Raw genomic sequence first — 21,687 nt, 5'->3', positions numbered from 1 at the left:
TCTGAAATGGCTGAGCACGACACTCAGTTTGAGGGTATTTAGGGATGGGCAACAAATGCTGGCCTTTCCAGCCAAGCCCCTGTCCTGTAAAAGAATAAAAAAAATAAAAAGGTAAATTTCACTTTAAAGAGTCGATTCAACAAAAATATGTCTCACACAACCACAAGCATCCACATCACTCCCCACAGACGTGCGGCACCACTTACAATCCCAAGGTCCCCTAACTCTGCCTCTAGTACATAGGATCTGTCACTGTCCCACTCAATAGATTCAGCCCTCGAGTTGCGTTCACCAGTAGGTGTATTCTATCCGAGGTCCCCGGATACAGTTAGCACCGACTGGGGCACATTTACCAACTCCTCCTCACTCGGGTCGCATCAGCCCTGAGGGTGGAGCTTTCCAAAATCCCTTTTCAACCAAATAAACAACAACACCTGGTTCATGACCTGGTCCCTCTGATACAAACTCTCAGCTCTTTTGCCTGCCTGAGCTATTTACATCACTTTGTAAGGACTTAGTCCCTTTTAGCTCACTTGTACATCACTTCCAAAAGAGCTTCTGGAATTCTATTTCCTTCTTACAGGCAAACAGAAATCTGACCATTTCATGGAGATCTTCACTGGCTTCTCCTCACATAAATTCTATGTTACTCTGTCTGTTTGTCTGCTTTCTCCTTGTGTCTGCATCTGTGTGCTGATCACCTTCACCCTGCAGCTCTCCTGCTCGTAGATCTCCTTTGTGTTTGGCCACATGGCTTCTGGTGTGACGTCCTTCCTGTTGCTGACAACACAAAACTGAGCAGGGTTGTGAGGAGGATGCAAGGAGGCTTCAGGGCGATTTAGACAAGTTGTGTGTGTGTGCGCAAACACATGGCAGATGCAGTATAACATGGATAAATGTGAAGTTAAACACTGTGGTGTGAAAAACAGAAAGGCAGAGTATTATTTAAATGGTGATATATTGGGAAATGTAGATATACGAAGGGATCTGGGTGTCCTTGTGCACCAGTCAATGAAAGGAAACAGGCAGGTGAAGCAAGTAGTTAGAAAGGCAAATAGTATGTTGGCCTTCTTTACAAGAAGATTTGAGTTCCGAAGTAGGGATGTCTTACTGCAGTTATACGGGGCCTTGGTGAGACCACACCTGGATTATTGTGCCTAGTTTTGGTCTCCCTACCTAAGAAAGGATATACTTGCCATAGAGGGAGTGCAGTGAAGGTTCACTAGGCTGATACCAGGGATGGCAGGACTGTTGTATGAGGAGAGATTGGTTCGACTGGGCCTGTATTCACTGGAGTTTAGAAGAATGAGAGAGGATCTGATTGAAATGTATAAAATTCTAACAGGGCTAGAGAGACTAGATGCAGGGAGGTGTTTCCCCAGGTTGGGGAGTCTAGAACCAGGAGCCACAGTCTCAGGATTCGGGGCCATTTAGGACCGAGATGAGGAAAAATTTCTTCACTCAGAGGGTGGTCAACCTGTGGAACAGAGGCTGTGGAGGCCGGGTCACTGAGTATACTCAAGAAAGAAATTGATAAATTTTTGGATATTAGGGGGGCAGCAAGGGGTATGGAGAGAAAGGGGGAATATGGCGTTGAGTTAGAGGATCAGCCATGATCATAATGATTGCCAGAGCAGGTGTAATGGGCTGAATGACCTCCTCCTGCTCCTAGTTTCTTTGTTTCCAGGTCAAGGGGGTACCAGGTCCTCATGTGCCATCATTTATTATTTCCCAAGAAAATTACAATTGATCCCTTTACAGTTGATGCAAACTCTTCGAATGTCCTTCTCACAGAATTACAGAATTGTTACAGTATAGAAGGAGGCCATTTGGCCCACTGTGTCTGCACCAGCTCCCTGGGCATTTTAACCCAGTGCCAGTCTCCTGCCTTTTCCCATAACCCTGCCCATTGTTTCTGTTTCTATTTAAATAATCACCCAATCCCCTCTTGAATGCCTCAATTGAACCTGCCTCCACCACACTTCCAGGCAACACATTCCAAACCCTAACTACTCGCTGCCTGAAAAAGATTTTTCTCACCTCACATTTGTTTCTTTTGCAAATCACTTTAAATCTGTGACCTCTGAGCATCCTTAAAAACAATTACAAATTCTGCAGATATTTTAAAGGGATTAGAACTTTGTGCTGCTTCCAGGTCAAAGGTCACCACTCCCTCTGGACCCGAATCCAAATCATTGATATTCACAGTGAACAGAAGTGATCTCAGAACTGAACCCTGTGGGACCTCCACTAACCACTTCCATCCATCCTGAAAACCTGCCCTGAGCTCCTCATCCCAGATTTCTCCCTTCCAGTTAATCTTCAATCCAGTTTGCTGTCCTCTCATTAATTCCATAACCTTAATCTTGTCGAGTCATCTCCTGAATGGCAAAATCTTTCCTAATGTCCACGTACACCACATCCACCACATTTCCCTGCTGACTGTATCTGTTCCTTCCTCAACGAATTCTATCAGATGATCAGCAATGATCAGCCCTTTTCGATTCCATGTGGTTATTTCTAACTATTTTATCTTTATCTAAGTGTGTGGTCCTTTCACTCTTGAGCTCATTTTTCCCTCCTACAGTCCTGTAAACGTCCTGTAACTGCTCGGATCGGCCTGTCTCTCTATTTATAAACAGTGACCATTCTCCAGTGCCCGGCTCACACCCACACTCAGTACAGCCTGAACTCCAGTTTCTGGGATCTCTTTAACCTCCTCCCTCAGGGTCTGAGAATGTATTGTTTGGCCCTGACTTTTAATCTTCCTTTAACTTAACGAAACATAAATATGAAAAAGAGAGCCAAGTGTGTATGTGCCTCCCTGTCAGTATGCAGCCTGCCTGTTGGCAAGTCCTCAGCTCTGCCTCTTCATGGCCATGCACAGAAACTGGGTCCTTCGCAACCCCAGGCTAGAGCTCCAGAGGAACTCGGAGGACTTTGACCCACAGTGTTTGCAGACCCACTGACATATGGACACCCCCTGGCATTCATGAACCAAATTCACAGCTATGGGCCAATAACTCCACTGCCTTGTGGATACCTTGAGAGAGGTGAAGGCTAACGGGGGGAAACTCTGAAAACAAAATCTGGAGTGGAGCCCAAAAGTGGTTCCTGCAACCAAACTGGTACCAAACATAGTGCCTCGTCAAACACGAAGTGCCTCGTGTTCCTTTGGGCTCACCCAGGGAGGTCAAGAGGGGTCCCTGACATTTGGGAATCACAAAACCCCCTTTAGTCTCATTGTGATTTTTTCTTATCTTTTTGTTTAGCCACCCTTAGCATTGTCAACATTACTGCACGCTTATGTTTTAATGGACTGTGCTCATTCTGTGGAGAGCAGGGACACTGGGAGAACAATGCTCACAATGTGGTCTCCTCTACATTGGAGAGGCCAAACACAGACTGGGTGACCGCTTTGCTGAACACCTTCGGTCTGTCCGCAAGAATGACCCAAGCCTCCCTGTCGCTTGCCATTTTAACACTTCACCCTGCTCTCTTGCCCACATGTCTGTCCTTGGCTTGTTGCATTGTTCCAGTGAAGCTCAATGCAAACTGGAGGAACAGCACCTCATCTTCCAACTAGGCACTTTACAGCCTTTCGGGCTTAACATTGAGTTCAACAACTTCAGACCGTGAATTTTGTTCCCCATTTTGATTCTGGGTTTGTTTTTTTCCCCGTGTGACAACCTTGATCTTGTTTTTAATGTTTCTGCTTTCGGACAGAGATGTTCGTTATTCTGCCATTCACACTCACTCTGGACAGATGTTTTGTTTCTTTACTACAACCGCTCCCTTTACCTTTTCTTCCATGATATCTTCATCATTTAATCTCTCCTTCCCTCTGCCCTCCCCAGAACTGTTCTCCCAACCTCTCCTTCAACAACATCAAACCCATCACATTTCTACCTCCCTTTAGTTCCGAAGTCGAACCATATGGACTCGAGATGTTAACCTTCTCTCTCCACAGATGCTGCCAGACCTGCTGAGATTTTTCCAGCACTTTCTGTTTTTATTTCAGAATTCCAGTATCCGTAGTATTTTGCTTTTATCTCACAGTAAGAACAGTCCCTTTAAGAACCAGGTCCCCTCTCTCAGAGCAGCGATTCTTGCTTTGCCCAAGTGCTCCACCTGCTGTGCTGATGTGGAACTGTCGGCAGTGAAGCAATGGGAGTGATGGTGTAATCGAGGGTTGGCATTGCATTATCTCCGAGGCTGTGATCAGCAAGGTTCCCCCGCCCCTAAACCTGTCAGTTTTGCTGAGGTGAAATTCATGGAACCATAGAAAATGTACAGCACAAAAAGAGGCCATTTGGCCCTTCATGTCTGTGCTGACTGAAAAAGAGTTGTCTCACCTAATTCCACATTCCAGTTATTGGTCCATATATATCCCTGGAGGTTTCGGTACTTTAAGTACACATCCATGTATTTTTTAAATGCGATGAAGGTTTCTGCCTCTCCCCCACCTTCAGGTAGTGAGTTCCAGACCCCCCACCACCCTCTGGATGTAAACATTTCGCCTTAAATCCTTCCACCAACTACTTTAAATCACTGCTCCTGTTATTGACCCCTCAACCAAGGGGAATGGATTCTTCCCATCCACTCTCTCCAGTCCCCTCATACACCCCAATTACATCTCCCCTCAGCCCCCTCTGTTCCAAAGGGAACAATCCCAGCCTATCCAATGCTTCCGCATGACTAAAATTCTCCATTCCTGGCAACTTCCTCATAAATCCCCTGTGTACCCTCTCTAGTGCAATCACACCCTGCCTGTAATGCAGTAACCAGTACTGTACGCAATACCCTAGCTGTGACCTAGTTAATGTTTTATACAGTTCCAGTATAACCTTCCTGCTCTTATACTCTGTACTTTGACTGATACAGGCAAGTATCCCATACGCCTCCTTCACCACCCTCTCGACCTGCCCAGTCACCGTCAGGGGTCTGTTGACATGCACTCCAAGGTCCCTGGGTTCCTCTACATTTTCACTATCCTCCCATTTATTATGTATTCCCTTTGCCATGTTTGACCTCCCCAAAGACATTACCTTACACTCCTCTGCTTTGATTTCCAGTTTCCTGTCCACCGGAGCAGCTGACTGATAGCTTCCTGCAGTCTGCAGCTACTCTCCTCACTGCCAACCACTGTGGAAATGTTTGTATCATCCACAAACTTCTTAATCATACACCCTGCATTCAAGTCCAAATCATTGTTGTAAAAGTCAAAAAGCAAGAGGCCCAACTGAACCCTGCACCGCCTTCCAGTCCCACAAACACTCATTGACCAATCCCCTTTGTTCCCAACCTCTCAGCCTATTTTGGATCCAACTCAACACTTTGCCTTAGACCCCATGGGCTTTTACTTTTGTGGTTGGCTTGCCACGTGGGACCTTATCAAGAACCTTGTGAAAAGCCAGATGGACTGAATCAAATGCACTACCCACATCAACCCTCCTTATTACCCCCTTCAAAAATCAGACAGTACCTTCCCTTAACAAACCCATGGTGACTGCCTGTGATTAACCTTTGCCTTTCTAAATGGTGAGTTATTCTGTCCCTCAGGATTTTTCCAATAATTTTCCCAGCCCCGAGATTCGGCTGACTGACCTGTATTTACTCAACTTATCCTTTCCTCCCTTTATAAAACACTGGTACAACATCACCTACCTGCCAGCCCATCAACGCCAAACCAGTAGCCGGCGAGAATGGGAGAAATTGCAGTAAGTGTCTGAAAATGTTTATTAACGTAACTCTAAATGAGTGAACAACAGCAGCAGCTTGTGTTTATAGTGTACCTATAAAAAGGTAAAATGTGCTGATGGGCTTCAGAGGAGTTCAGAGGAGTGTTCAATCATTTTACACAGAGCCACATAAAGAGCCATCAGGACAAGCCAGCAAAAGTGTGATTGGAATTGTAGGGTTTAGAAAGCATCCTGGAGGAGGAGAGAACAACAGAGAGATTTAGGGAGCCAATTCCGGAGCTCAGGACCCGGTAGCTGAAGGCACAGCCGCCGCTGGTGGGGTGATTAAAATCCAGATCACTCACCAGGCCAGAATTGGAGGAGCGCCGGCGCCTTGGAGGGCTGTGGGGGTGGAGGAGGTTACAGAGATTACAGGGAGGGGAGGGGCAGTGGAAGGAGGGGAATATTAGAGTTGAGGAGTTGCTGGACCTGAAGCTGATGTAGGGGGTGATGAATGAGCAGGACTCGGTCTGAGTTAGGATACAGGCAGCAGAGCTTTGAAAAAACTCAAGTGGGTGAAGGTTGGGAGATGGGAGACCAGACAGGAGAAAGGAATTGATTCTGGAGATAGCAAAGGGCACAGTTAAAGACAGTTGGTGGCCCTAGTCAGTTAGATTTGTGGCTGGAATATGGGTGATAGGGAATCAGACACGGGTAAGAGAAAAATTGTCCCCTTCAGGGTGAAGCAGGAGAACAGATTTTTCTGTGGCTCCTAATTTTTGTGCCTCAAGTTGCTGGAACCCTGTCTCCCTCAGTCCTGCCCTTCCCCACTCCCTCCTCCACTCTCTCCCCTCTCCTCCCTCCTCACCCTGTCGCCTCTCCCTCCCCCTCCTCTGACCTGGGGCTGACTGCTGTTGTTATTTATTTCCTGGTTACAGAGGTGGATGAGTGCGCTGGACTGGATCGGGGAGGGTGTCAGCAGCACTGTGTGAACACCTTGGGCAGTTACAGGTGTATGTGTGAACCGGGCTTTGAGCTGGGAGCCGACCACAGGAGCTGTGAAGGTAACTGAGGTTCAAATAGTTTGTCTGAAAACAGAGTAAACACCAACACTCACAGACCCTCTGTCTATAGGGGTTACCTGATCCTCCCCCTCCCCCTCCTCCTCCTCCCTCCAACCCCTCCTCCCTCCTCCCTCCTCCCTCCTCCCCCTCCTCCCTCCTCCCTCCCCCTCCTCCCTCCTCCCTCCTCCCTCCTCCCCCTCCTCCCTCCTCCCTCCTCCCTCCTCCCTCCTCCCCCTCCTCCCTCCCCCTCCTCCCTCCTCCCTCCTCCCCCTCCTCCCTCCCCCTCCTCCCTCCAACCCCTCCTCCCTCCTCCCTCCTCCCTCCTCCCTCCTCCCTCCTCCCTCCCCCTCCTCTCCCCTCCTCCCTCCTCCCCCTCCTCCCTCCCCCTCCTCCCTCCTCCCTCCTCCCCCTCCCCCTCCTCCCTCCTCCCCCTCCCCCTCCCCCCTCCTCCCCCTCCTCCCTCCTCCCCCTCCCCCTCCTCTCCCCTCCTCCCTCCTCCCCCTCCTCCCTCCCCCTCCTCCCTCCTCCCTCCTCCCCCTCCTCCCCCTCCTCCCTCCTCCCCCTCCTCCCTCCTCCCCCTCCTCCCTCCTCCCCCTCCTCCTCCTCCCCTCCCCCTCCTCTCCCCTCCTCCCTCCTCACCTCCCCCTCCTCCCTCCTCCCTCCTCCCCCTCCTCCCTCCTCCCCCTCCTCCCTCCTCCCTCCTCCCCCTCCTCCCCCTCCTCCCTCCTCCCTCCTCCTCCCTCCTCTCCCCCTCCTCTCCCCCTCCTCCCTCTCCTCCCCCTCCTCCCTCCTCCCCCTCCTCCCTCCTCCCTCCTCCCCCTCCTCCCCCTCCTCTCCCCTCCTCCCTCCTCCCTCCTCCCCCTCCCCTCTCCCTACCCCTCCTCCCCCTCCTCCCCCTCCTCCCCCTCCCCCTCCTCCCCTCCCCCTCCCCCTCCTCCCCCTCCCCTCCCCCTCCTCCCCTCCCCTCTCCCTACCCCTCCCCCTCCCCCCTCCTCCCCTCCCCCTCCCCCCTCCCTCCTCCCTCCTCCCCCTCCCCCTCCTCTCCCCTCCTCTCCCCTCCTCCCCCCTCCCCATCCTCCCCCTCCCCTCCCCCTCCTCTCCCCTCCTCCCCCTCCTCCCCTCCTCCTCCCCCTCCCCTCCCCCTCCTCACCCCCTCCTCCCCCTCCCCCTCCTCTCCCCCTCCTCCCTCTCCTCACCCCCTCCTCCCCCCTCCTCACCCCCTCCCCTCCCCCTCCTCCCCCTCCCCTCCCCCTCCTCCCCCTCCCCTCCCCCTCCTCCCCCTCCCCTCCCCCTCCTCACCCCCTCCTCCCCCTCCCCCTCCTCTCCCCCTCCTCCCTCTCCTCACCCCCTCCTCCCCTCTCCTCACCCCCTCCTCCCCCCTCCTCACCCCCTCCCCTCCCCCTCCTCCCCCTCCCCTCCCCCTCCTCTCCCCCTCCTCCCCCTCCTCTCCCTCCTCCCCTCCTCTCCCCCTCTTTCCCCCCTCCTCTCCCCTTCTCCTCCCCCTCCTCCCCCTCCTCTCCCCCTCCTCTCCCCCTCCCCCTCCTCCCCCCCTCCTCTCCCCCTCCCCCTCCTCTCCTCTGTCCCCCTTACAGCTGTGACCTACTCAGTGGGCCCGGCCTGTCTCGTTGGATGGATTATCGCAGGAGCAACGGGATAAAATTACTCCAAGGCCTCAGTGGGGAATAAGGGTGTGAATATTTAAAACTCTTGGGTGCGATTGTGGGGTGGTTACTTTATATAAATGTCTGACCTGTTTTAAACATGATGTCTAAGTTCCGCTGAAGGGTTAATCGTGTGTCATTGTAATGAGACCCTGAGCGTTGCTTTACTCCCGTGTTTTCCATTTTGTGCCACAGCTGCGTGTGGCGGCTTCCTCACCAAACTCAACGGCACTGTCACCAGCCCAGGCTGGCCCAGGGAATACCCGACCAACAAGAACTGTGTGTGGCAACTGGTGGCGCCAGCCCAGTACCGGATCTCGCTGCAGTTTGAGGCCTTTGAGTTGGAGGGAAATGATGTGAGTAGCAACTGGAATTTACTGCCCGTGTTGGTGGAGCAAGGGTGTTGAGGCTGTTGGTTGGATGTTTGTGGACCGTATGTTGGCAAAGTTTGGTTGGAGTTGCTTTGTCAGTTTTTAGTTACTTTGTCCCAGTTGCTGGGATACTGCAATTTCTGCCCATGGTGAAAATCAGACCCCTGTTCCTGCTCCGATCTAGGAGAAGGTAAATGATCCCCAGAGTCAATGTCCTCCCAGAAGGAAGAAACAGTAAAAATTGGGAAATGACTGGTACCGGTCCGAATAGAGTGCAGGTTGTAATCAGAGTGAGTCGATACGAGTTTGGTGAGTAGGGAGTTCGGTGAAGGGGGAGGAGGTGCTCCTTTTTTTCTACTCTGTTCTTACTTCGGTGCAACAGAAGGAGCTGATTGGTGAGTAAATTATAAGTCAATTCGGAAGTAAGAAATGTATAACTCTTAGTTGTAGGTGGTACTAGCATTTAAAAAGCACAGTAAATTGTGGTATACATGAGAATTATTCAAAGTTAATCAAGAAAGTAATTAAATTAATTAAATACCATAAGTAACAATGACAAGCTAGCTGTTATGTTGCAGCTGCAGAATGTAGGGACAATACGATCCAGGACAAACACACCTCCAGAAAGTGTAAGCAGCTAGAGGAATTCTAGATCAGGATTAATAACCTGGCAACTGAACTGCAGACACTGCGCAACATCAAGGATGGGGAGAGATACCTGGACACATTGTACCAGAAGATGGCCTTGCTTCTTAGAATAGGGCTGTCTGTTTTGGTCAGCGGTGAGGGGCAGAGGGAGTGAGCATGAGTGAGGCAGGTAAAGGAACCGAGCAGACAGTAGTGGAAGAGCCTCGCACTTTGCAATTGTCAAACAGGTTTGAGATGCTCACTACCTGTGTGGACGAAAGCGAAATCTGCAAGGTGGATGAGCAGACTGATCATGGCACCCTGGTACAGGAAGCCGTTCAAGTTTGGGGGAGCAAACAGGAATGTAGCAGTAGTAGGGGACAGTATAGTGAGGGGGATTGACACTGTTCTGTGCAGCAAAGAGCGAGAGTCCATAAGAACATAAGAAATAGGGGCAGGAGTGGGCAATTCAGCCCCTCGAGCCTGCCCCGCCATTCAATACGATCATGGCTGATCTCATTTTGGCCTCAACTCCAATTTCCTGCCCCCTCCCCATAACCTTTCAACCCGTTACTCATTAAAAATCTGTCTATCTCCTCCTTAAATTTATTCAGCGTCCCAGCATCCACTGCACTCTGAGGTAGTGAATTCCACAGATACATGACCCTTTGAGAAAAGTAATTCCTCCTCATCTCTGATTTAAATCTACCACCCCTTAGCCTAAAACTATGGCCTCTCATTCTAGAATGCCCCACAAGGGGAAACATCTGCTCCACGTCTACTTTGTCTATCTCCTTTAGCGTCTCATATACCTCAATTAGATCTCCTCTCATCCTTTTAAACTCTAGTGAGTATAGGCGCAATCTCTCCTCATAAGACAAACCCCACATCTCTGGAAACAATCTAAAGAACCTCCTCTGAACTGCCTGCAATGCAACTACATCCTTCCTCAAGTAAGGGGACCAAAACTCTGCACAGTACTCCAGGTGCGGTCTCACCAATGCCTTGTGCAGTCGCAACAACACTTCCCTATTTTTATACTCTATTCCTTTGGCAATAAATGCCAAAATTCCATTTGCTTTCCTTATTACCTGCTGTACCTGCATAGTAGCTTTCAGCGATTCATGCACAGGGACACCCAGATCCCTCTGCACTGAAGCATTCTGAACTTTCTCTTTAAATAATAAGTCACCTTTTTATTCTTCCACCCAAAATGGATAACCTCACACTTATCCACGTTAAACTCCGTCTGTCAAATTTTGGCCCATTCACCTAACCTGTCCATATCCATTTGTAAATTTCTTATTTCTTCATTGCAACTTACTTTCCCACCTATTTTGGTGTCATCTGCAAATTTAGCTATAGTGCCTTCTATCCCTGAATCCAAGTCATTAATATAGATTGTAAATAGTTGGGGCCCAAGGACCGAACCCTGTGGCACCCACTAGTCCAGGCGGCTGTGTTGCCTGCCTGGTGCCAGGGCTCGGGACATCTGCTCAGGACTGGAGAGGAACCAACAGTGGGAGGGGAGGATCCAGTTGTTGTGGCCCATGTAGATACCAACGACCTAGGCAGGACAATGAAAGAGGTTCTGCATAGTCAGTATGAGGAGCTAGGCACCAAATTAAGAAGCAGAACCTCAAAGGTGTTAATCTCTGAATTATTACTTGAGCCACATGCTAACTGGACATAGAGCATAGGAACACAGGAACAGGAGAAGGCCATTCTGCCCTTTGAGCCTGCTCCACCATTCAATTACCTCAACACCACATTCCTGCACAATCCCTGTATCCCTTGATGTCATTAGTCACCAGAAATCTGTCAATTCTGTCTTGAACATACTCATGGACTGAGCGTCCACAGCCCTCTGGAGTAGAGAGTGAAGAAGTTCCTCTTCATCTCAGTCTTAAATGGCTACCCCCTTACCCTGAGATTCTGTCCCCGGGTTTTAGACTCAACAGCCAGGGGAAACATCTTGTCTAAATCCAGCCTGTCACACCCTGTATGAATTTTGTAAGTTTCAATCAGGTCACCCATCGTTCTTCAAAACTCTAGGGAATGTAGACCAGTCTCCCCAGTCTCTCCTCATAAGACAATCTTGCCATCCCAGAGTTTAATCTGGTGAACCACCGTTGCTCTCCCTCTGACAAACATATCCCCCCTTGATTAAGGGGACCAGAACTGTACATAATACTCCAGGTGAGGTCTATACAACTGCAGCAGGACACCTTTACTCCTGCACTCAAATCCCCTTGTGATGAAGGCCAACATACCATTTACCTTCCTCATTGCTTGCTACACCTTTATGCTAACTTTTAGTGACTCATGAACAAGGACACCAAGGCCCCTGTGGACACCCAACCTTCCTGACCTTTCATCTTTTAAGAATATTCTGCCTTTCTGTTTTTTTCTACCAAAGTGGATAACTGTTCCATCTACCATCTACTGGCCCAGTCACTCAGCCTGTTCAAGTCCTCTTGAAGCCTCCTTGCATCCCCCTCACTATTTATGTTTCCACCCAGTTTGGTGTCATCAGCAAATTTGGAAACATTACAATTGATCTCCACACCCAAATCATTGATATAGACTGTGAACAGCTGTGAACCAAGCACTGATCCTTGCTAGTTACAGCCTGTCATCCCGAGAACGATCCATTTATTCCTACTCTCTGCCTATTAACCAATTTTCAATCCATACCAGTATATTTCCCCCAATCCCATGTGTTCTAAATTTATTTACTAACCTCCTGTGTGGGACCTTATAAAAAGCTTTCTGAAAATTCAAATGCATCACATCCATTGGTTCCCCTTTATCAATGCTGCAAGTAATATCCTCAAAAAATTCTAAGTTTGTCAAACATGATTTCCTGTTCATATATCCTTGTTGACTCTGCCCAATTTTACCATTCTTTCCTAAATGTCCTGTTATCACATCCTTTATAATAGATTCTAACATTTTCCCTAACTGATATCAAACTAACCTGTCTGTAGTTCCCCATTCTCCCTTTCCCTCACTGTTTAAATAATGGGGTTACATTTGCTGCTTTCTGGTCTGCCGGACCCTTTCCAGAATCTGTAGAATTTTGGAAGATAACCACCAATGCATCCACAATCTCCCTAGCCACCTCCTTCAACAATCTGGGATGTAACTCATCTGGTCCAGGGGATTTATCAACCTTCAATCCAGTTAAGTTTCCAAGCACTACCTCTTTACTCATTTCTTTTAGTTCTTCAGTTCCATAAGTCCCTTGGTTGCCTAGTATTTCTGAAAGATTTTCTCTACCTTCTTCAGTGAAGACAGATACAAAGTCACTGTTTAGTTTCTCGGCCATTTCCCTATTCTCCATGATAAATTCTCCTGTCCCCATCTGTAATGGGCCCACATTTGCCCTAGCTAATCGTTTCATTTTCACATACCTAAAGAAGCTTTTACACTCTGCCTTTGTGTTCCTCGCTAGTTTGCGTTCATGTTCTCTTTTACCTTTTTTAATCATTTTATAGGTTGTCCTTTGCTGGATTCTAAATTGCTCCCAATCCTCAGGTTTACCACTTCTTCTGGCATCTTTATAAACCACTTCCTTTGATCTCATGATCTTTAACTTCTTCCCTCAACCACAGTTGATTTACCTCTCCTTTTGGGTGTTTGCACCTTAGAGGAATGTATACCTGTTGTAGACGGTGTAGTATTTCTTTAAATACTAGCCATTGCCTGGCTATTGTCAAGTCTTTTAGTGTATTTTCCCAATTCACCATAGCCAACTTGTCCCTCATACCTTCATAACTTCCTTTCTCCAGATTTAAGACCCTAATTTCAGAACGGACTATATCGCATTCAAACTTAATGTTATGGTCACTATTTCCCAAAGGCTCCTTTACAGCAAGGTTATTAATTAGTCCTTTCTCATTACACAAAATTAAATCCAAAATAGCCTGATCCCTTGTTGGCTTCTTTATGTAATGCTCCAGAAACACATCTTGCTCACACTTCATAGCATTAGTTCTAATCGGTTCACCCAGTCTGTGTGTAAATTGAAGCCGCCCGTTATTACTGTATTAGCCATGTTATGTGCCGCTCTAATTTTCTGATTTACATTGTGCCCAGCGTTACCCTTACTGTTTGGTGGCCTGTAAACTCCCACCAATGTTTGCTGCCCCTTGCTGTTTCTTAGCCCCAGCCAACTTGATTCTACATGTTGATCCTTTGACCTAAGACCCTCTCTTACCAATGTACTGATCTCGCCCCTTTTTAAGAGTGCTACCCCACCTCCTTTTCCATTTTAACTATCCATCCTAAATGCCGAATATCCTTGGATATTCAGTTCCCAATCTTGGCCACCCTGTAGCCACGACTCCGAAATGGTAAGTAAATCATATGCATTTACCTCAATTTGTGCATTCAAATCATTAACCTTTTTTGTGAACGCTATGCACATTCAGATAGGGTGCCTTCAATTCTGCTCTTTTAGCATTATTCTCAATTCTGATCCTATTTGATGCTTTCCGTTTTTGCTTTCTACTTTTCTACTTCCTTTTACCAGTTTTGCTTCCCTCGAATCTGAGCTCCCTCTCAGGTTCCAACCTCCCCCTGCCAATCTAGTTTAAACCCTCCCTAACAGCACTTGCGAATATCCCTACAAGGATGTTAGTCCCGGTCCTGCTAAGGTGCAGACAGGTCCCACCTGCCCCAGAACCAGTCCCAATGCCTCAGAAATCTGATGCCCTCCAGCCACATGTTCAAGTGCTCAATTCTCCTATTTCTATGCTCACTAATATGTGGGACTGGAAGTAATCCTGACAAATAAGGTTAGAGAAATGAATGAGTGGTTCAAAGCCTGGTGTGGGAGAAGTGGGCACTGGCGCCAATACTGGGGAAAGTGGGATCTGTACCGTTGGGATGGTCTACACCTGAAACATGCTGGGACCAGTGTCCTAGTGAGCCATGAAACATGGGAAGTAGAGAGGGCTTTAAAATAAATAGTGGGGGTGAAGGATCAAATTTGGGAAGATGTGGTAAACCAAAGAGCAGAGAAAAGGCAAAAGAGACACAGGTATTAATGTGGGAAACGATAAACAGACAGTGACAGGAAGGGACAGAGAGAACAAATCTAAGAGCAAATCAACAGATAATCAGGAAATGGAAGGGAGGAATGACCTCAAGAATATAACAATCACTAGGAAAGTGGTACTGAGCTAATTGTTGGAACTGTGGATTGACAAGTTCCCAGGTACTGATGGACTTCATCCTCGGGTCTTAAAGAAGTGGTTAGTGAGATAGTTGATGCACTGGTTTTAATCTTCCAAAATTCCCTGGATTCAGAGAAGGTTCCATTAGATTGTAAAGTAGCAAATGTACCTCCTTTATTCAAAAAGGGAGGGAGACAGAAAGCAGGAAACTGCAGACCAGTTAGCCTTCCATGTGTCACAGGGAAAATGTTAGAAGCTATTATTAAAGACATTATAGTAAGACACTTAGAAAGGTTCAAGGTAATCAGGCAGAGTCAACATGGTTTTGTGAAAGGGAATCATGTTTAACCAATTTATTGGAGTTCTTTGAAGAAATCACACCTGCTATGGATAAAGGGGAACCGGTGGATGTGCTGTACTTAGCTTTTCAGAAGGCATTTGACAAAGTACCACATCAAAGGTTACTGCTGAAAATAAGAGTTCATGATGTAGGGAGTGACGTACTGGCATGGAGAGATTGGCTGGCTAACTGGAAACCGAGGACAGAATCATCTGGTCCTGTTGGCGTTAGGCAGGTGGGGAGAAAATATGGCTGGAAGGCCAAAAATCAATCTCCTGCCGTTGTGAAACCAGTTTGTGTTTGTCTGCTCGACCCCTCAATGACAGACCACGATTCCCACTGCCGCATGTCGGGAACATCATTTTAATACATTTGCATCTCATTATAAGCCCTGCTCGCCGGAGTCAGCACCCCCCACCTCAAATTTACTGCCCACGTCGGCGTGACTTCAGAACGGCGTGATTCACGTCTGCTTTTAAAAGACACGCACCTGGTGGCCTGAACTTGGAGGGGAGCTCAGAGATGAGTGCACACAACCTTGCTCAGCATTCGCAGGAATCACCTGTAGGAGACCAAGGAAGAGGCACCACGCAGGCAAGTCACTTCTCCCCGGCTGGCTTTCAGTACAGCGCCAGGCCAAGGACTCTCGTGTGGGTCAGGCCAAGGGTGGGATAAGGCAGCACATGCTGAGGGAATTACCCAAAGCACATGCTGGTGGGGTGGGGAGAAGGGAGGGTGGGGGAAGTGGCCATGCACCTTGGAAAAGCTTGTCGAAAGTGAACGTTCTCCCACAGCTGAGACCATTCAGCTGCAGCGCTATTGAGATGCTTGGAGTCGGGACTCTGAAGCTTTTCTGTCCACTCAAGCAACGCAAAAACATGAAAGTGCCACCAAATGCTCCAGATCTTTTCACTCCTTGGGCTCAGACTGCAAATTAAATGTGCATTTCAGGAGGCAGCAAAACAATTGGCCGAACGATAAGTTGTACAATCTCCTTGCTAAAACTGGCCATGGAGCAGTCACTGGGGGAGACACTCACAGCCCCTTGCAATGTCATCATTCCGGTTTGGACCAGTCTCCCCGTGGTTCAAGCTAACAGTGCAGCCTTGCAGTGGGGGTTAGGAGAATGCCTGTGCCTGAGCTGAGAGCACAGCCTGCAGTCCAATGGGCAAAGTTACTGCCAATCGGTCAGGTGGAGAGGGGCGGAGGTGGGTGGGGTTTCGAACAGCCAATGAGCACACTACACATCCAACTGGTGGTCAACACTCTCCTGCATGCGTGGAGGGGCCTTCAGACTTGACCAAGAGAGGTTCTTAGGACACATATTCTAACCCACGCGTCTCTCTCGTTGATCCTGCAGGAGGAGAACATCAGGATCATGGACCCTGGTGATTTAGCGACTGCCTCATGGCTCACAGGGAGCAGTGAAGAAGAAGAGGAGAGCGACAGAGGCGCTAGGCTCAGCAAAGGGAGGAGCACCTCCCTCAAGATGAAGGGGTGGCAGGGCCTGCTGTGTATCCAGCAGAAGATCTACAGAGAGCCGTCACTCGTAGACCCTTCACAAGACCCAGGGTCTGTAGCCAGCGCTTGTCAATCTGGAAGATGACTGAAAACCAGCTTCACCGAGGACTGTGCGTGTCCAGGGAACTGGTCAGTCACATCCACCAGCTGCTGCAGGATTTGGTGCCAAGGGGACGTGGAGGGCATCCACTGCCAGTGGCCGTGAAAGTGATGGTGGTGCTCAATTTTTACACCAGCGGCTCCTTCCAGGGCTCCACAGGTGACCTGTGAGGGGTCTCGCAAGCCTCAACACACAAGAGTATCCGGGAGGTCACAGACCCCATCTTCACAAAGACACAGAACTTTGTGCATTTCACTCGGGATCGGGAAAAGCAGGAAGCAAAAGCAAAAGGCTCAGATCCCTGGCTTTCCACAGGTGCAGGGTGACATCAACTGCACTCATGTGGTGCTTAGATCTCCATGGCAACAAGGAGTCAACTACATCAACCGCAAGGACTTCCACTCACTGAACATTCAGCTGGTGTGCGACCACCATGAACACATCCTATAGGCCTACATCTGAGGAGGAGATGGCAGAGCTGCCCACATCTTCTCCAATGAGGAGCAAGTCGAAGTTGAATACAGTGATGAGATGTTGAAGGCGGAGATGCTGGCGATAAGGCCATCACTGACCAGATGAGGCAGGTACACTCAGGAGGTCCTCCTCACTCAAAGATTCATGTGTGACGCTGACAAGAAGCAGCAGGGACAGTCCTGACACTCTCACATTGCATCTGTGAATGTTTAACTCCCATGTGGCCAATGGCAGTGCACAGACCCCCTGTGAGAATGCTCCTGTCATGGAGATATAGCAGAGGCCCTAATAGTTACTCAATTCCAGGAGGATGATGGTGACATGCAGTGAGGACACTCCATAGATCTTCACATAGCCTCTGAGAATGTTTGACTCCTGTCTGGCTGGGGGCAGTTTGCTTGTGCTCTGTGATCAGGGTCACATTATGGAGATGCAGCCATGAAACTTTAAAAGCACCTGATCCTTTGTCCGTCTTCATCTCCTTTCCCCTTCAGGAACCCAGTGTCACTGGTCACAGATGCTGAAGAGATGGGGATCAGCCCCACCTTAAAGGTGCTGAGAGCACACAGAGAGAATGAGGGAACTCTGTGACACCTGCCCACAACATTCTGGCAGCAATGACCAGCACCATCGAGGTGCAGGCATCAGTTATGTGTCCAGGGAGTGTGAGGCTGGACCATCACTTTGGCCTGAAGGTTACACAAAGCACAGGGAAGAGGCCCTGGACTGAGACACCTGCCTTTATCTTGTGCAGAAAGATTTCACATCTGAGTGACATGAACACTGCTCATCAGAACAAGGAGCCACAGGCAGGGAGATGTTCTCAGGAGTTTATTGACAATAGTGAACATTATGTACAAGTGATTAACACCCGTTCCCAGGCTGTGCAATTACATTTCCTTAACGCTTGGCCTAAATAGCCAAGTGGTTATGGTACTGGGTTTGTAACCCCAAGATCAAGAGTTCAAATCTCACAATGGCAAACTATGAAACAATGTAACTTCATCTGAAAAACAGATGGAAACGTGTTTGTACTTGAAAGAGTTACATCTTACCCAGTGCGGAAGGGGGTCGGGAAGGAGGAGAACCTCCTCGTGAACCTGCTCCTGGGCCTGGCCAAGTTGGCCATTAACAGGTCCAGGCAGCGGGCGATCGACGGGGGAGTCCCGCCCGATTGTTTATCCCTCTTCCGCGGCTACGTTCGCGGCCGGATGTCCCTGGAGAGGGAGCACGCGGTGTCTGCTGGCACTCTCGAGGCCTTCCGTGTCTGGTGGGCACCGCGGGGACTGGGGTGTTTTGTTGACCCCTTTAATCACATTTTGATTTAAAGTTTGTAAGTTTCCTTTAAACTTTGTTCTTGGTTTTACAGCTGACCTGAATTAGGGGCTGTGCCTGATTTATCCCAATTTTGTTAATTTGGTTTTATTAGTTTTAACTCAAAAGAGTTACATTTCCTTAATGCTTGGCCTAAATAGCCAAGTGGTTATGGTACTGGGTTTGTAACCCCAAGATCAAGAGTTCAAATCTCACAATGGCAAACTATGAAACAATGTAACTTCATCTGAAACAGATGGAAACAGGTTTACTCAAAAGAGTATCAAGAGTTCAAATCTCACCATGGCAAACTATGAAACAATGTAACTTCATCTGAAACAGATGGAAACGGGTTTGCACTCGAGAGAGTTACATCTTATTAACATTCCTAATCCTGCAGCTAAGTCTTGGTGTTCCCCAGACATCTACAGTGGAGGTGGAGCCAGGCTGCTGACTGTGACACCCTGTCTGTGATGACCTCGGTGCATGTCCTCTGGAGGGCAGAGACCTGGAGGGCCCCAGCCTGGTTTCAGGGTCCTGCTGTGTGGCAGTGACACCCTCCTCGGCCTGTGGAGCTGGAGCTGCTGGGTTTACAGGAAGAGGGGATTGGGGTGGGCCGGACACTCCCGGAATCACCTGGGTGGATGGCCCCGGGATGTGCACCTGCTGATCCTCCTCCCTATGGGTGTCCGAGGGCCTCTGGCTGACTCCTTGAGGAGAAGGGGAAGCTGGAGTGAGATCGAGCTGCCCTGCACCCCTCTCGTGTTGACACTGTTGAAGTCGGCGATGGAGTTCAGCCCGCGCTGCAGTGCAGGAGCAATGTCCTTGACATAGGTCTGCCCAATCGAGACCTCCCTGGTTGTCTAGAGGAATACAGGGGAAAATCAAACAGAAAAAGAAAGCATCGATAGGCACAAAGAACTAAGCACTGCAGATAGCCTAGACGGATATAGGAAGTGCAGGGATGAAGTAAAAATGGAAATAAGGAAATCAAAGAGAGGGCATGAAGAAAGATTCGCAAGTAAAGTTAAAGATAACCCAAAGATGTTTTACCAATACATTAATGCTAAAAGGTTAGTTCAGGAAAAAGTGGGACCTATCAGAGATGAAGATGGAAACTTGTGTGTAGATGCAGAGGCTGTGGGAAGGGTTTTGAATGAATATTTTGTCTCTGTGTTTACAAAGGAAAGGGAGGATGTAGATATAGTAGTCCAGGAGGAACACTGCGAGATATTGGACGGGATAGTCATAAAGAGAGAGGAAGTACTCGAAGGGCTGAAATCCTTGAAAGTGGATAAGTTACCAGGGCCAGATGGATTGTTTCCGAGGCTGCTGAAGGAAGCCAGGGAGGAGATAGCAGATGCTCTGAGGATGATTTTCCAATCTTCACCAGATACAGGGGAGGTACAGGAGGACTGGAGAAATGCAAAAGTAGTTCCATTGTTTAAAAAGGGATCAAAGGAAATGCCAAACAATTATAGGCCAGTTAGTCTTACATCAGTGGTGAGCAAATTAGTAGAATCAATCCTGAGAGATAGGATTAACTGTCATGTGGAAAGGCATGGACTAGTCAGGGATGGTCAGCATGGATTTGTTAAAGGAAGGTCTTGCCTCACAAATTTGATTGAATTCTTTGAGGAAGTGACAAGAAGGGTTGATGAAGGTAGTGCAGTGGATGTTGTGTACGTGGATTTTAGCAAGGCATTTGACAAGGTCCCACATGGCAGATTGGTCAGGAAAGTAAAAGCCCATGGGATTCAGGGTAATGTGGCAAACTGGATAAAAGGTTGGCTTTGTAACAGGAAACAAAGGGTAATGGTCAATGGATGCCCTTGCCAATGGAAAGTTGTCTCAAGTGGTGTTCCACAGGGCTCGGTGTTGGTACCCTTGCTGTTTATGTTATATATTAACGATCTGGACGTGTACCTGGGGAGCACGATTGGGAAATTTGCAGATGACACAAAGATTGGCCGAGTAGTGGGTAGTGTAGAGGATAGTCATAATCTCCAAAACGATATAGATGGGTTGGTGCAGTGGGTGGTAAAGTGGCAGATGGATTTTAACATAGAGAAGTGTGAGGTCATACATTTAGGGAGGTCAAACATTTACAGAGATTACACAATAAATGGGAATATACTAAGAGAGGTAGATGAAGTGAGAGATCTTGTTGTACAAGTACACAGGTCCCTGAAGGCAACAGTTCAAGTAGACAAGGTTGTAAAGAAGGCATATAGAATGCTCTCCTTCATTGGCAGAGGTATAGAATGTAAAAATAAGGATATAATGTTGGAATTGTATAAAGCACTGGTGAGGCCACAACTGGAGTATTGTGTGCAGTTCTGGTCACCACATTACAGGAAGGATGTAATAGCTCTGGAGAGAGTGCAGAGGAGGTTTACAAGAATATTGCCAGGGTTAGAAAAGTGTAGCTATGAGGAGAGATTGGATAGGTTGGGGTTATTTTGCTTAGAACAAAGAAGGCTGAGAGGTGACTTGATTGAGGTGTACAAAATTATGAGGGGAATAGATAGAGTGGACAGGATAAAATTGTTTCCCTTGATGGAGAATTCTAGAACCAGGGGACATAGATTCAAGATAAGTGGCAGAAGGTGTAGGGGGGACATGAGGAAGAACTTTTTTACACAGAGGGTAGTGAGTGTCTGGAATTCGCTGCCCAAGTTGGTGGTAGAGGCGGAAACTCTAAACACTTTTAAAAAGTACCTGGATCTGCACCTTAAGTGCTGTAAGCTGCAGGACTATGGATCGGGTGCAGGAAGGTGAGATTAAAAAGGGCACCTAGGTGTCCTTGGCCTGGCATGGACAAGATGGGCTGAATGGCCTCCTTCTGTGCTGTCACTTTTCTACGGTGGCCACCATCCTACCAGTGTTGACCTTGGTGCGTTGCATTGCCGACACTATCACCTCAGCCTGAAGTCAGATGGACTCCTCCATCATGTCACCTTGATTTGTCACCTTCATTGCTGGTCTTCACCCAGAGCATCGCAGCGGCCCTTCACTGTAACCAGCAGGGGCCCAAGGCAGAAGTTGCTAAATTTGGGGGCAGCATGTTTCCTCCCATTGGCAGTCCTGATGTTCCAGCATCTTCCAATCCCTTAGAGAGATAGAGAGAGCTCTGAGCAGGGTCACCCTTTAAATATGGTGCCAGGCTTACTGAAGGCCTGAGGTGATGGCAGGGTGGGTGAATCAGAAGCTGCCCTGTCAGTGAACCGGCGTGTTTCCTATGAAGATATTATTAATGAGGTGGGACATGCCAGGAATGGGATGAATACAGCGCAAAAACCCACCATTGCGGCCAGTGGGTAAAACAACTTTGTTCACGCCCGCTACCTA

At 48.4% G+C, this 21,687-nt stretch overlaps 1 protein-coding gene across 1 annotated transcript in view; it reads left to right on the top strand.

Annotated features, from left to right (window-relative positions):
* LOC121270718 (tolloid-like protein 2) overlaps positions 1-21,687 on the top strand; it is a 689,999-nt gene that overhangs the window by 638,990 nt on the left and 29,322 nt on the right. Inside the window, exons 14-15 of the mRNA XM_041176081.1 lie at positions 6,620-6,745; positions 8,602-8,762. Of these exons, the coding sequence (XP_041032015.1) occupies positions 6,620-6,745; positions 8,602-8,762 (287 nt within the window). The remainder of the gene's footprint in view (positions 1-6,619; positions 6,746-8,601; positions 8,763-21,687) is intronic.

This window comes from Carcharodon carcharias, chromosome 28 (assembly GCF_017639515.1).
Source record: "Carcharodon carcharias isolate sCarCar2 chromosome 28, sCarCar2.pri, whole genome shotgun sequence".
Taxonomy (NCBI): Eukaryota; Metazoa; Chordata; class Chondrichthyes; order Lamniformes; family Lamnidae; genus Carcharodon; species Carcharodon carcharias.
The sequence above is the reverse complement of the archived record's forward strand: the minus strand, read 5'-3'. Positions and strand labels throughout refer to the sequence as shown.